Source organism: Trachypithecus francoisi, unplaced genomic scaffold, assembly GCF_009764315.1.
Source record: "Trachypithecus francoisi isolate TF-2019V2 unplaced genomic scaffold, Tfra_2.0 Lachesis_group10, whole genome shotgun sequence".
NCBI lineage: Eukaryota > Metazoa > Chordata > Mammalia > Primates > Cercopithecidae > Trachypithecus > Trachypithecus francoisi.
Window position 1 is genome coordinate 130896428 of NW_022681455.1, and position 13779 is coordinate 130910206.

The following is a 13779-nucleotide window of genomic DNA, read 5'->3' on the forward strand; positions in this document are numbered from 1 at the left end:
TTATTTTTTGAGATGGAGACTCACTCCATCGCCAGGCTGGAGTGCCGTGGCACGATCTCGGCTCACTGCAACCTCCGCCTTCCGGGTTCAAGTGATTCTCCTGCCTCAGCCTCCTGGGTAGCTGGAACTACAGGCGCCCGCCACCACACCTGGCTAATTTTTTGTATTTTTAGTAGAGACAGGGTTTCACCGTGTTGGCCAGGATGGTCTCGATATCTTGACCTTGCCATCCGCCCGCCTCGGCCTCCCAACTGGGATTACAGGCGTGAGCCACTGCACCCGGCCCAAAGGCACTTATAATCCATGTGCCTGTGGACAGGGAATTGGATTTAAGCAAATCTGGGGAATTCTAACTAACAGCAGTTAGAAGGGATACAGGGCCAGGTGCTGTCTTGGAGGTGCTCCAGGTATCACAGGTCATGCTTTGAAAAAAGCTGCAGTATTTTAGCATCCTGTTTTCTTCCAGACAGTCATAAATGTTTTTACATGTATAGAGAACATTCTGGAAGGGGTCACACCAAGTGCTCACAATGGTGGCCTCTGGGAACTGAGGTTAAGGGTGTTCACTTTTTTTTTTTTTTGAGATGGAGTTTCACTCTTGTTGCTCAGGCTGGAGTACAACGGCGTGATCTTGGCTCACTGCAACCTCCACCTCCTGGGTTCAAGCTATTCTCCTGCCTCAGCCTCCCGAGTAGCTGGGATTACAGGCGCCTGCCACCATGCCCAGCTAATGTTTGGTATTTTTGATAGAGATGGGGTTTTACTATGTTGGCCAGGCTGGTCTCGAACTCCTGACCTCAGGTGATCCACCCACCTCACCCTCCCAAAGTGCTGGGATTGCAGGCGTAAACCACCGTGCCTTGCTCAGGGTGTTCACTTTTTTATAGTCTTCAACCAGGTCTAGATTTTTTTTTAGAATGTGCAAATAATAAGTAGAAGAATTAGGAGGTAAAAAAGAATAGTCTTACTGGCCGGCAGGCAGCTGGCTCCAAGGCCATGCTCCAGATCCGCCATTTATGGGGGCGGACAGCACCTGTCCTGTGATGCCAGGATCTGGGGCGGCCAAGGGAGCACATCCTCCAAGGGGTTGCACCTGCAAGCTCTGCCTGCTGGATGCCCTGGATCTCACATCTCACCTGAGCCCACAGCCCTCACTCGGGCAAGACCGGCCTCAGCCACCCATGGAGCAGCTTTCAGGGTGGGGCTGCTCTAGCTCTCGCCAGGACACTCACAGCTTCCAGAGACACCTTCCTGAGAGGAGGGCTCGTGCCGATGTTTTCCTCCTGCCTTCCACTGTGTGGCGGCTATTCAGAGGGCCAGGGTGCAGGCAGTGTGGACCACACCCCGGTGCTGTGGGAGTGGGCGCGGTGGGAGTGGGCGCTGTTGGAAAGCCACCTCCCATAGAAACAGCATGTTCCAGGCAGGTGCAGAGGTGGGAGGCAGCGTCTTGCCAGCGAGATGTCCCCAGGTGAGGGGCCTCATCGCCCACCCCAGCGCTGTCCCTGCAGGTGCAGCAGGAGCGGGACGAGCTCTACCGGAAGTTCACTGCAGCCATCCAGGAGGTGCAGCAGAAGACAGGCTTCAAGAACCTGGTGCTAGAGCGCAAGCTACAGGCTCTGAGGGCTGCTGTGGAGAAGAAGGAGGTGCAGTTCAACGAGGTCCTGGCTGCCTCTAATCTGGACCCCGCAGCCCTCACGCTGGTGTCCCGCAAGCTTGAGGTAGGCCCTAGACAGGCTCCTGGCCCCCCAGTGGGCAGCCTCTTCCATGTGGCAAGGTCTTCAGTTCTGTGCTGTTCCCCCTCGGACGGGCACAGAGACCCCTCAGTTAACCACTGGGGAGGGGGCATTCATGGGTTTCCTGTGGCCTGAGAACACAGCGGGGTGCTGTAGGCATGGATGCCTCTCACCGTCTGCACCGGCAGCCTCTTCTCATCAGTTCTGGTCAAGTCTCTCTTGGATCTTCCCTTGCCCCTGTGTGACCTCATGGTGACTCCTAACCTCTGAGCCTCTGCCCACTCCAATTCTCGAGTCTGGCTCATCTGAGCACGGAAGGCTCTAGTCATCTGAGTGCAGCCTGAGGATGGCCTTGGGAGTGGAAAAGCCACTCTTGGAATCTCTGTGGGCCTGAACTCCTCTGTTGGTGGTAACAGACCCAGACACAGGCCTGGAGGATGGCAGTACTTCCTGAGCTCTCAGCCCAGGGCACCACCCGCATCCTGGGACAGAGATGGTACCGGGAGGCCCTGAGATGGGCTGGTTTAGGACATGGACAGTTACGGATGGGGTAAGTGCAGGGCCGTGGGAGCCTGGGGAGCCTGACCCCACCTTTGCAGGTACTGGGGACATGAAGTCTAAGCAGAGCCCAGAACATTCCCTCATTCTGTGTCACAGTTATTTATGGTGCTGCTCTGCTAGGGTGTCCCTGGCATGGGCGAGGGCAGTAAAGAAAGCAGATGAGGCCTGGGCCCCCCACAGGGAGAAACAGCATCAGCTGGAGGATCAGGAGGAGGCTGGAGCATGCAACTGCCTCACAGGTGGTCTCTTACCTGTGTCTAGCTTCTGGACCTGGGCCTTGCCTCTGTTCCCTGGACCTCGTTGGGGGAAGTCACAGAAGGAACAGGACACAGGGCAAAGGGTCTTTGACTGACACTGGAATCCTGGCCAGGTGAGGCCAGGCCTGTGGCTTCCTCCGGGCCCTCCAAGTTGGATGACATGTGCCCCTGGCCCAGCTGCTGCCCCAGCTGGAAACAGCTGGTCTTGAAGCCTCTACCAATAGCCCCAGCACAGAGAAGCTGGGTTGTCACAGAGATGCAGCCCTCGGGGCCACAGGGTACCCATCTGTCTTTGTGCTGGACTCGCCCTTCAGTGAAACAGATGCCTGGGACATAGGCTTGAGGCTTCCTCACTGTCTGGGCGAGCATCTTTTATCCTGAGAACTATCACAGATGGCATTTTTGTTTGTTTGTTTTCAAGACTAAGTGTTGCTCTATTGCCCAGGCTGGAGTGCAGTGTCGTGATCTCAGCTCACTGCAGCCTCTGCCTCCCAGGTTCCAGTGGTTCTCGTGCCTCAGCCTCCTGAGTACCTGGGATTACAGGCATGAGCCACCACGCCCGGTTAATTTTTGTATTTTTCGTAGAGACGGAGTTTCACCATGTTGGTTAAGCTGGTCTTGAACTCCTGACCTCAAGTGATTCGCCCGCCTCGGCCTCCTAAAGTGCTAGGATTACAGGCATGAGCCACCGCACCCAGCCACAGATGGCTTTTTTTGTGTGTGTGTAAATTATTTCATTTCTTCCTTGATGATTTAGAGGGACTATCTTTAAACGAGTACAAATAGTTCATACATAATACCTGGCCATTTTCTTCTGAAATCTTTTTTTTCCCCCCGCCGAGACAGGAGTCTTGCTCTGTCACCCAGGCTGGAGTGCAGTGGCGCCATCTCAGCTCACTGCAACCTCTGCCTCCCGGGTTCAAGCAGTTGTCCTGCCTCAGCCTCCTGAGTAGCTGGGATTACAGGTGCCCGCCACAGCACCCAGCTAATTTTTTTTAGACGGAGTCTCTGTTGCCCAGGCTGGAGTGCGGTGGCGTGATCTCGGCTCACTGCAACCTCCGCGTCCCGGATTCAAACGATTCTCCTGCCTCAGCCTCCTGAGTAGCTGGGATTACAGGCGTGCACCACCATGCCTGGCTAATTTTGTATTTTTAGTAGAGATGGGGTTTCACCATGTTGGTCATGCTGGTCTCAAACTCCTGACCTCATGATCTGCCCACCTCGGCCTCCCAAAGTGCTAGAATTACAGGTGTGAGCCACTGCGCCTGGCAATTTTTGTATTTTTTTTAGTAGAGATGGGGTTTCACCATGTTGTCCAGGTGGATCTCGGACTCCTCACCTTGTGCTCCGCCCACCTTGGCCTTCCAGAGTGCTGGGATTACAGGCGTGAGCCACCGTGCCTGGATACCTGGCCATTTTCAAACCAGTTGGGTAATTTGTTGCACAATAAGCTACCTCACGTCTTTCGGCAAGAAATACATTACATTTGAGTAGTAAAGACATTACATAATGAATTAGGACACAATTAAGATTTGCTTTAAATATTTATTTGGGGGAGAGGATGCCATACTTCTACTCATTGAAGAGAAACATTTTATAGTCCAGAGTTCTTGTGTTTTTTTAACACCTATGAGGCCATGAATTCACAGGGAAGAGGTTCCAGCAGCTTGGGCTCCTTCCCGTTGGTTCTCACAAAGCTGCTTCTCGGGGTGGAACAGGCTGGTGCTTCCGTTGAACCCACGTACCTTTCTCTTCGGCTTTTCTTCTTCTGATCATTTTCCTTCATGCATTTCAGGAAGCTGTCTCGGCTCTTAGAGTGCTCAGTGTGCTCAGTACACACCTTAATTCTCTCGGCAAGAATCTTGCCCTTGTTTGTTTATAACAATGCCAGCAGCGTGCTGGGGAACACTGCAGACTCCCCAGTTCAGCCAGGGCAGCACTTGTGGGGCTTCCTTTTTGAATAGTACCCATTCCCTTGATGTCTGCAGTATCAGCTTTCTTACAGATTCGCATGTACGTGGCCAGAGGAACAACTCTGTTTTCTAAAAAGCCAGAGAACGTGTATCGGGTGCCTCTCCTCTTTCCCTTTGTGTTTGTCATTTGGGCGAATTATTGGAAGATGGAGGTTCCGGCCGCAAGGCCACAGATGGCGTTTTTAAGGTGATTGGTCCACATGCAGTTCAGCTGAACACAAATCCATGTGCTCATCGCTGACACTAGGCCAAGGGTTAACCTCATTCAAGTCACCTAATGTCTTTTTTTTTCTGCGAGTCTCACTGTGTCGCCCAGGCTGGAATGTGCAGTGGCACAGTCATAGTAGTGAGCCCCTCGCTGAGCCACCCTGGGGGCACCCAGGTGTTGGACAGATGCAGGACTGGGTTGAAAAGGCTTGTTCTGAAAGGCCCGTCAGCTGTGCCTTTGAGTTTCGGGCCAGTTGGGAACTATGGAAGGGCTGGGCAGGGGGAACCAGATCAGAGCCCACTCTGCTGCTGATGGGGAGCACAGGGCTGGAGGGGCTGGTTGGGGCCAGCACACAATGGGGACAGGCAGAGGGTTTAAGAACTGCCAGGAGGCTGAGTCCACAGGTGGGGCTGGGAGGGGCCGAGGTGACTTGGTGTTTGCACATGGGGGAACCATGGGTCCTGGCCCAGTGGGCGGTGGTGCCTGTGGGACGGGACCCTGGTCATCTGGGATGGCCTGGCTCTCAGGGCCTGAGGCAGTAAGGCTGGACAGGAGGGGCCTCACCTGGGCCAGAGGCACTGTGGCCCCCAGACTGAAGACTCATCTTTGCTGGTCTGCTCAGCACTGGGTCCTGTGAGCACAGGCAGGTGAGGGGTCACTGCTGGGAGGCGGGGGAGGTGTGTTTCCAGCTCCTGGCTGAGGGCTGCACCCGGCCTGCAGCTGAGCCACCGAAATGAGGGTGAAGAGAGCAGTCGTGGCCTATGAGAGCTGTTGCAGCTGCGCCCACGCACCAGGGTGAGGATGGAGCTAAATGTGGGTCAGCTTCTTTCCTGGTCATTGTTACCTTGACTTCTAGGTGAGCAATCTTCTAGGGAAATGACAGAGGCCCCCGCAGGGACACTGCAGGCAGGCTGGGGTGTGAGGGGGCTGCTGTGTCTGTGGGCAGCAGAGACGGCTCTAAAGCCAGGCTGGGCCCAGCAGTGCCCCACAGGCAGGAGCCCAAGAAGCCCCCTGCCTTGCCACGTGGTGAAACCCTTGCCCACATCTGGGTGGGGCCAACGTTGCTGAAGACTATTTTTTTCTGTTACAAAAAAGTGGGATGGCAGGGTGCGGTGGCTCACGCCTGTAATCCCAGCACTTTGGGAGGCCAAGGTGGGCGGATCACAAGGTCAGGAGTTCAAGACCAGCCTGGCCAAGATGGTGAAACCGTCTCTACTAAAAATGCAAAAATTAGCTGGGTGTGGTGGCGGGTGCCTGTAATCCCAGCTATTTGGGAGGCTGAGGCTGGGAATTCCTTGAACCCGGGAGGCGGAGCTTGCCGTGAGCCTAGATCGCACCACTGCATTCCAGCCTGGGCAACAGGGCGAGACTCCATCTCAAAAAAGTGAGACAGTACATTCACAAGCCTTAAGAAATGTAATCTAAGCAATATGCGAGTGGTGTTTAGTGTCCCGTCTCCACCGTGTGGCTGCATGCTGCCTGCCCTTGCCTCATCTGCATTTCTTGTGTGTCTGGACGGCTTTTGGGGTTTTTTTGAGGTGGTGTCTTGCTCTGTCATCCAGACTAGAGTGCAGTGGCTCAATCTCAGCTCACTGCGACCTCTGTTTCCCAGGTTCAAGCGATTCTCGTGCCTCAGCCTCCTGAGTAGCTGGGATTACACAGGTGTGAGCCACTGTGCCCGGCTACTTTTTGAATTTTTAGTAGAGACAGGGTTTCGCAACGTTGGCCAGGCTGGTCTCAAACTCCTGACCTCAAGTCATCTGCCCTCCTTGGCCTCCCAAACTACTGGGATCACAGGCGTGAGCGGCTGTGCCCGGCTCGGACTGTTGATGGAAATGCAGGTTGTGCGAGCACAGGCTCCCAGTTCTCTGTTTCTTCCTTGTTGTTTTCTCTCCACCCTTGGAGACCTTTTTCTGCTGACGACCTTGTGTGGATGGATGCATCCATCAAACCAGGCTGCTTTTCCCTGCATCTCTGAGGACCCCCACTGGAACCCCCAGGCCACCCCCACTGCCTCGGCCAAAAGATGAGTCTCAAACTCCATCACCTCTCTCTCCTCAGGATGTTCTGGAATCGAAGAACAGCACCATCAAGGACCTGCAGTATGAGCTGGCCCGGGTCTGTAAGGTACGGATGTGCTCGGCCCTCCCTCAAGGCCACCCCCTCGGTGCCCAGCCTGTTCTAAATGAAGATGGTCTCAGAGGACCGCACCCACTCCCACTTTGTACCTCGTTTGACAAGGCAGCTGTCACTGTCCCCAGCCGAGAGCATCTGGATTCTGTGTGGTCTGGGGCACAGCACTGTTGTCTAGGCCACATCTCTGCTGGGATGGGTGTAGGGGGGGACCTGGACCCTTCCCTGGTCAGTCCCTTCTGCTGGGCAGGGAGTCAGAAGGTGCTGTGCCCACTAGGGAAGGTAACAGACGTCATTCAACAGGGGCGGGGAGGGCGTGAAGAACCTGAGTGGGAAACACCCAACCAGGGCCCAGAGCCCTACCAGACCACAGCTCTGCCCTGAGTGTCCCTGCCCTCTGCCCTCTGCCCTCTGTCCCTGCCCTCTGCCTCTTGTGTCCTCATTTGTGGAACGGGAATAGGAACAGCCTCTCCCTGTCGTGCTACCTGAGCCAATGCAGTGAAGGTGCTTGGTGCTGTGTCCCACACAAGAAATGACTGATAAGCCTTTGGCTTTATCCTTCTACACCGTGATGCTCACGTTGCCCCTCCACGGAGCTGCACTCAGCTCTGGTGGTCCTGAGCCTGAGGATCCTCAGGTCCCTCACACCGCCCTGTCTCCACAGGCCCATAACGACCTGCTGCGCACGTACGAGGCAAAGCTGCTGGCCTTCGGGATCCCTCTGGACAACGTGGGCTTCAAGCCCTTGGACACAGCTGTGATCGGGCAGACGCTGGGCCAGGGCCCCGCGGGACTGGTGGGCACCCCCACGTAGCTGCCCCATTGGGGGCCACAGCCCAGAGAGCCAGCCTAGGAACACTCTGGATGACAACCCCTTTCACACCAAGGACAGCAAGTTTTTTAGATGTCATCATCAGCAAATGAAAGCTTTTCACATATTCTTGCCCTCCTCATTCCTGGCTCTGTGGAGGAGAACCACCTGCAGGACCCTCACCCATGGTGTCCCTCTCGCCTCCTTCCCTGGGTGCATGTCCAGGCTGTGTCCAGGCCTACTCCCTGGTCTCACCTCCGACCACAGTCAGCAGCACCTTCTCGGAGTGCCCCGCACTCACCTGGGGGCTGGGGCAGTGCTGCACCGTGCTGCCTGTCTTCATGCCACTGTTGTCCCATCAAATGGACAGCTTTGCAGGTGCTGGCACTGATTTTATTGACACCTGAGTCACAGCCGCCCAGTGGGATTCTCCAGGGGGCCAGGACTTTCCCAGGAATTGGTGACACCAGTGCTCCCCGATGAGCACGAAGCCCACTCTGTTGAGGGCTGGGTGGGTGCAGCCAGCGTGCGGGAAAGGGCAGACAGCCTCCTGCTGCCAGTCTTCGCTCTAGCTCCCTCGATAGGTGGTGTAGGACCAGGGACTCAGCAGCAGGGGCACGTGGAACTTCCGGGCATTGCTGGTGATGGTGAACACAACCTGAGACGGAGAGAGGGCCAGGAGAGAGTATAAGGGGATGGCAGCAAACCACCTATCTGGCCCCAACACACCTGGGAGAATTCAGTAGCCCAGACGGAGAGTCTGGGATGGGGTGAACCCCCTGCACCAGAGGGACACTCCACAGAAGCTGCAGCCCAGTAAGTCAGGTGCTTCTGTGGCGGCTCCAGTGTGGGGTGAGGCAGTGAGGTTAGGCCCAGAGAACTGGAGTTGGCTCAGATGAAAACCTGTGTCAACAAAGGGGATGAGTGGCCCAGCCCCCCACAAAGCCTGACCCTGCGCAGGCCCGCGACGGGTGTGTCCTCATAGAGTCTACTGCTGCCTGGACCCCTTTCTTTTGGGAGCTCAAAGCAAGTGAGCTCAGCTACCTGCCACCGCCAGGACCAGTCTGGCCACTGTCTAAATGATGCCCAGCCAGCAGGATCTGGCCTGCAGATCCCAGTGAGCCATGGGCCTCAGGCCCTCCATCCCACCGGGGCTCTCACCTCCACGTATGGGTAGAAGCTTTCCTGCCCCCTCTTCCTCCAGTAGCCCTCAGTGTCGAAGGTGAGCTTGTAGGTGCCTGCCTTCATCTGGTCCGGCATCAGGAGTCCAGGGCAGCGGCCATCTGGGTCTGTGTAGCTGGGGAGAGGATGAGGCTGCAGAGATGGGGATGAGAAGCCCCCACCCCAGCTTTCCTGCGTCTGTACCCCAGTGGGCCTCAGCCACTGCCCTGCCACCTGTCAGACTTGGGTGAGCAGACACAGTGGGGCTGTTAGGGCCTGCAGTTCCAGAGCAGTCCAGGGACACCACTGCCCTGTCTTGAGGAAATCACAACACGGAGAAGCAAGAAGGGAAAAAGTCTCCCACAATTTTTATAGCTGGCATGTATTTTTCCAGATTTTCTCTATGCATATTTGTTTACAAACTTATAAAGTGGATTATACTATTTGTATTGTTTTATAACCTGTGGTTTTCACTTAAAATATTGTGTGTGGCTGGCTGGGCGTGGTGGCTCACGCCTGTAATCCCAGCACTTTGGGAGGCCGAGGCGGGTGGATCACGAGGTCAGGAGATCGAGACCATCCTGGCTAACACGGTGAAACCCTGTCTCTACCAAAAATACAAAAAACTAGCCGGGCGTGGTGGCGGCGCCTGTAGTCCCAGCTACTCAGGAGACTGAGGCAGGAGGATGACGTGAACCCAGGAGGCGGAGCTTGCAGTGAGCTGAGATCGCACCACTGCACTTCAGCCTGGGTGACAGAGCGAGACTCTGTCTCAAGGAAAAAAAAAAGGAAAAGTGTGTGGCTTTCTGCCAAACTCTCACCCACAGAATGGGCCTGTCCAGCTCCACGGAGCGTCCGTGTTATGTGCCCTGGTCCCTTATCAGGGTTCTGAACAACTGTGGCTTCGCCCATAGTCGCCTCCGGAAAACCTCACATCGTTCTTGCCAGCTGGTCTTTAAAGTGCGCACTTCTACTATGATTAGAAGGAGCAGGCCCGAACAAGGTGGCTCACACCTGTGATCCCAGCACTTTGGGAGGCCAAGGCAGGTGGATCACGAGGTCAGGAGTTCAAGGTCAGTCTGGCCAAGATGGTGAAACCCTGTCTCTACTGAAAATACAAAAATTAGCTGGGGGTGGTGGTGGGTGCCTGTAATCCCAGCTACTTGGGAGGCTGAGGCAGGAGAATCTCTTGAACCCAGGAGGCAGAGGTTGCAGTGAGCCGATATCACACCATTTCACTCTAGCCTGGACAACAAGAGAAACTCTGTCTCCAAAACAAAACAAAATGTAGCATGTGTGCATGGGGGGAATGGGTCTCTGTGACCCACCACGGACGCCCAGCCCACACAGTGCCGTCCTAATTTCTCACGTGGGACCTGGACCCCTCATGTCTCAGCTTTTGTGAAGGACCAAATGAGGACCGGCACAGTCAGACTCTGATCCTATGGGCCCAGCCCTGTCCTTCCGGCTGGGAGGGGCCTGCCTCTCATGCAGGGGCCATAAGGCCTGGGCAGGTGACATCTGCCTCTGGAAGTGCCCCGCAGAGCCTGTGCCTGGGGCAGTGGGCAAGACCCCATGGAGGCTGAGGGACACACTGCCCCTCAGGCCTGGCTGGGAATCCTGGCATGTACCTGGGCTTGCTGCCTCAGTCTTCCCATGTGTGTAGAAGGGGTAAGTATGGTGCTGGCCCACGGGGTGTATGAAGAATGAAAAGAGTGGAAATAGTGTCCAGCGTACTGCCTGTCACAAGGTTACCCAAGGTTACCGTGATCTCAGTGACAGTGAGGTCTTCGATTCCACCTCAGGCCTCACCTAACCACCACCCCCCACCCTCGCGCTGCCAGGGAGAGGCAGAAACTCACTCCCGCCCCATCAGGGTCACAGGGGCCTGAGGCTGGAGGGAGGGAGGAAACAGCTCCTCTCTCATCCCTGTATTTTCAGAGGAAATGGGCTGAGAGAAGCAGAAGGGAGAGCTCCCAACCTAATCCCCAACCCGGGCTGAGAGGAGGGTCAGCAGCGGTGAACTCCACCCTCTAGCCTCACTGCCTGGCTCCTTAGTCCCCGCCATGTCTCAGGGCAGGACTCCCCCTCCCAGGGCCTCTCTCCTACCTTGTCCTCAGCTCCATCCACTGCTGGCTGTGGTCCTCCAGCCAGGACAAGCGGAGACAGAGGCCTCTGGCTGGGAGCCCCGAGGCGGTGTCCAGCACATGGGTGGTCAGTGGGCTGTCCCTAGGCTCCATGCTGCTGCCCTGGGCCAGGAGAAGGAGACCAAGGTGAGCCTCTGGAGCCCTGTGCCCGCCCGCCCACCCCAATCCTGCGTCCACACCAGCTGTGGGGCATAAACAGCCCTCTGGACAAGTTCTCCCAGCTGCCCAGGGGACAGGGGGCAAGGGTGACTGGAACTGCCTAGTCAGCTGATAAGACACCAAACGTAAACAGCGCGACCTGTGCCTCCCGACCCCCCCCCACCAATCCCTCTGGCTCCCCTGCCCCACTGGGGACACCCACTCTCCCACCCACGCCCCCACGAAATGGCCATCTCCCCCCAGGCCCTCAGTTCCAGCCCCTGGGGTGGTTCTCCCGGAACTAGGCTCTCCTCCGCGCCCCGATTCCTGGGCCCTCGACGCTCAGCCCCCCGCAAGCAGCTGAGAGGACAGGAGCTCTGCAGGTCCAGGCCTGGCCCCCTAACCTCCTGGGGACCTAGGTGTCGCTGGAGCCTCAGCAGCCGCGGGGCGGCCCGGGAGCTCATCCTGCCCTGCCGGACTGCGACGCCCGCGGGCAAAGGGAAGGGCGGGGCCGGTCACCCTGTCCCGGACCACCTCGTGCCCACCAGGAGGGCCCCAGCAGGGCTTTGCCCAGGAAGGGGGCGCTGGTGGGGAATCAGGGCGAACAGACCTGGGGCCCGGAAGCGGAGTCGCGAGGACTCGCTCGGGGGTGGGTGGGGGCCGGGGGCGGGGCCGCGTTGAGAGCGGATGTGGGGCCGGGGGCGGGGCGGGGCGGGGCGACGGTGTTGTCCTGCTCTGGGACCTGGGAACTTTTTTTTTTTTTTTTGAGACGGAGTCTTGCTCTGTCGTCTAGGCTGGAGTACAGTGGCGCGATCTCGGCTCACTGCAACCTCCGCCTGCTTGCCTCAGCCTCCTGACTAGCTGGGATTACAAGCGCCTGCCACCACGCCCAGCTAATTTTTGTAGTTTTAGTAGAGATGGGGTTTCACTGTGTTGGCCAGGCTGGTCTCGAACTCCTAACCTCGTGATCGGCTTGCCTCGGCCTCCCAAAGTGCGAGGATTACAAGCGTGAGCCACCGCGCCTGGCCGGGAACGTCTTTCTTCTTGTCAAACTGCGTTTGTAGTTCTTGGGTGGTCAGCGTGGGTTATTTGTAGATGAAGAATTAGGCCGCTCAAAAGCAAGGGAGGAGACCCCTCTCAGCAAAGATTGGGAGTATTCTGGCCTACAACGACTTTGGGACTAGTTAGGAAACAGCTATTTGGAATTCAAACACGCATGACGTTTGTTGTAGATTCTGTTTATAGGAGATAATCCCAAAGAGAAGCTCACACCTGTTATGGCAAATGCCCATGGGTGCCAGAGACCAGAGACAACCAGACTGGCCCTGGTGGGGAAAAATTACCTAAACACCAGGGTACTCTGCAGCCCTTTAAAAAGCATGAGGCCCAGTTGTGTGTAAGATGAGAATTCTCCTGCAAAACAACTAGTGACAAAGGACAAAACAGTGTATAAAAGGGGGGAAGCTTGTACATTCATATCTCGCTTTAACTGACTTGCAAGGATTAGCTAATTTAATCCTCATAACAACCTCATGCTGTATTGTCCCTACCTTACAAAGCAGGAACTGAGGCACAGGGAGGCCATATATTGGAATACTTCATAAAAGGAGACACAAAACAGTCATCCCAGTGACCACCTCTCGAGATAGGCAGTTACAGATGGAGTATATTTATTTTTACTCTTTAATCTTTTGTACTCTGAGAAATTCTAGTGGGCTTGTATCACTTTTTCAAAAGTCTGAAATGTTATAAATAAAATGACAAAACAATGATCCTTTTGGGGGTTACTATGTAACCTTCCCCCTCTCCTGAGACTCTCCCTGCAGGGAAGGAGAAGCTAGTGGCCTGAGGAGGGAGAATGGCAGACCAAGGAGTTGTCAGAATTCCTCTCCTGGCCTCTCCAGGGTAAATCCCCCATCTTGCACCCACCTAGACCAAGAGGGACTGCAGGGTCCCCTTTCCCAGGGAAACTAAGACCCTCAGCTATGCCTGACCTCCTGGCGTCTGCCCCTCTCTGAAAACCAGGGTCACCACTGGCATGTCATGTGCTGTGCTCTGGAAACTTCCTTAATGAGAAGACCAGGCTCCACACGCCAGGGCCTTTTTTTTTTTTTTTTGAGACAGTGTCTCGCTCTGTCAGCCAGGCTGGAGTGTAGTGGCACGATTTCAGCTCACTGCAACCTCCACCTCCTGGGCTCAAGCAGTTCTCCTGCCTCAGCCTCGTGAGTAGCTGGGATTACAGGTGTGTGGCACCACGCCCGGCTACTTTTTGTATTTTTAGTAGAGACAGAGTTTCACCATATTGGCCAGGATGGTCTTGAACTCCTGACCTCAGGTGATCTGCCTGCCTTGGCCTCCCAAAGTGCTGGGATTACAGGCGTGAACCACCGCGCCCGGCTGAACACCCTGGGGCCTTTATGGCACCTCCAGGCAAATTTGAAAAAGAAGCGTCATCTTCAAGACTCTTATCTTCCAGAAAATTGTCATAATAAATATCCAAGTAGCCTATCTTTGGTTTTTAAATAAGTTATAATAAAATACAAAAACATTTCAAAATTATAAAGATGTCTGCGGTGTGATGTCTGAGATATGGAATAATGACACACTGTACAGCCTGAACACATTTTTCTGTCTGTAGAGCCAACCTGCTCCCTCTG

General features: G+C 55.6%; 2 protein-coding genes across 9 annotated transcripts in view; one reads left to right on the forward strand and one right to left on the reverse strand.

Annotated features, from left to right (window-relative positions):
- The window catches only part of GAS8 (growth arrest specific 8), a 32548-nt gene extending 23264 nt beyond the window's left edge, over positions 1-9284 (forward strand). For 5 of the 8 annotated variants that reach the window (XM_033219452.1, XM_033219453.1, XM_033219454.1 and 2 more), the window contains 3 exons: positions 1509-1718; positions 6794-6859; positions 7530-7805. In XM_033219452.1, the coding sequence (XP_033075343.1) occupies positions 1509-1718; positions 6794-6859; positions 7530-7679 (426 nt within the window). In that variant the 3' untranslated portion in view covers positions 7680-7805. Of the gene's footprint in view, positions 1-1508; positions 1719-6793; positions 6860-7529 lie in introns of all 8 variants that reach the window. The other 3 variants (XM_033219456.1, XM_033219449.1, XM_033219450.1) reach the window with 1 other exon arrangement.
- Positions 8048-11726, reverse strand: LOC117088269 (5-hydroxyisourate hydrolase-like). The gene is made up of 4 exons (XM_033219467.1): positions 11527-11726; positions 10947-11086; positions 8838-8973; positions 8048-8334 (listed from the first exon to the last, which is right to left on the reverse strand). Exons 1-4 carry the CDS (start codon positions 11584-11586, stop codon positions 8245-8247), a joined length of 426 nt encoding a protein of 141 aa, XP_033075358.1. The 5' UTR covers positions 11587-11726; the 3' UTR covers positions 8048-8244.
- Positions 11727-13779: the final 2053 nt, after the last annotated feature.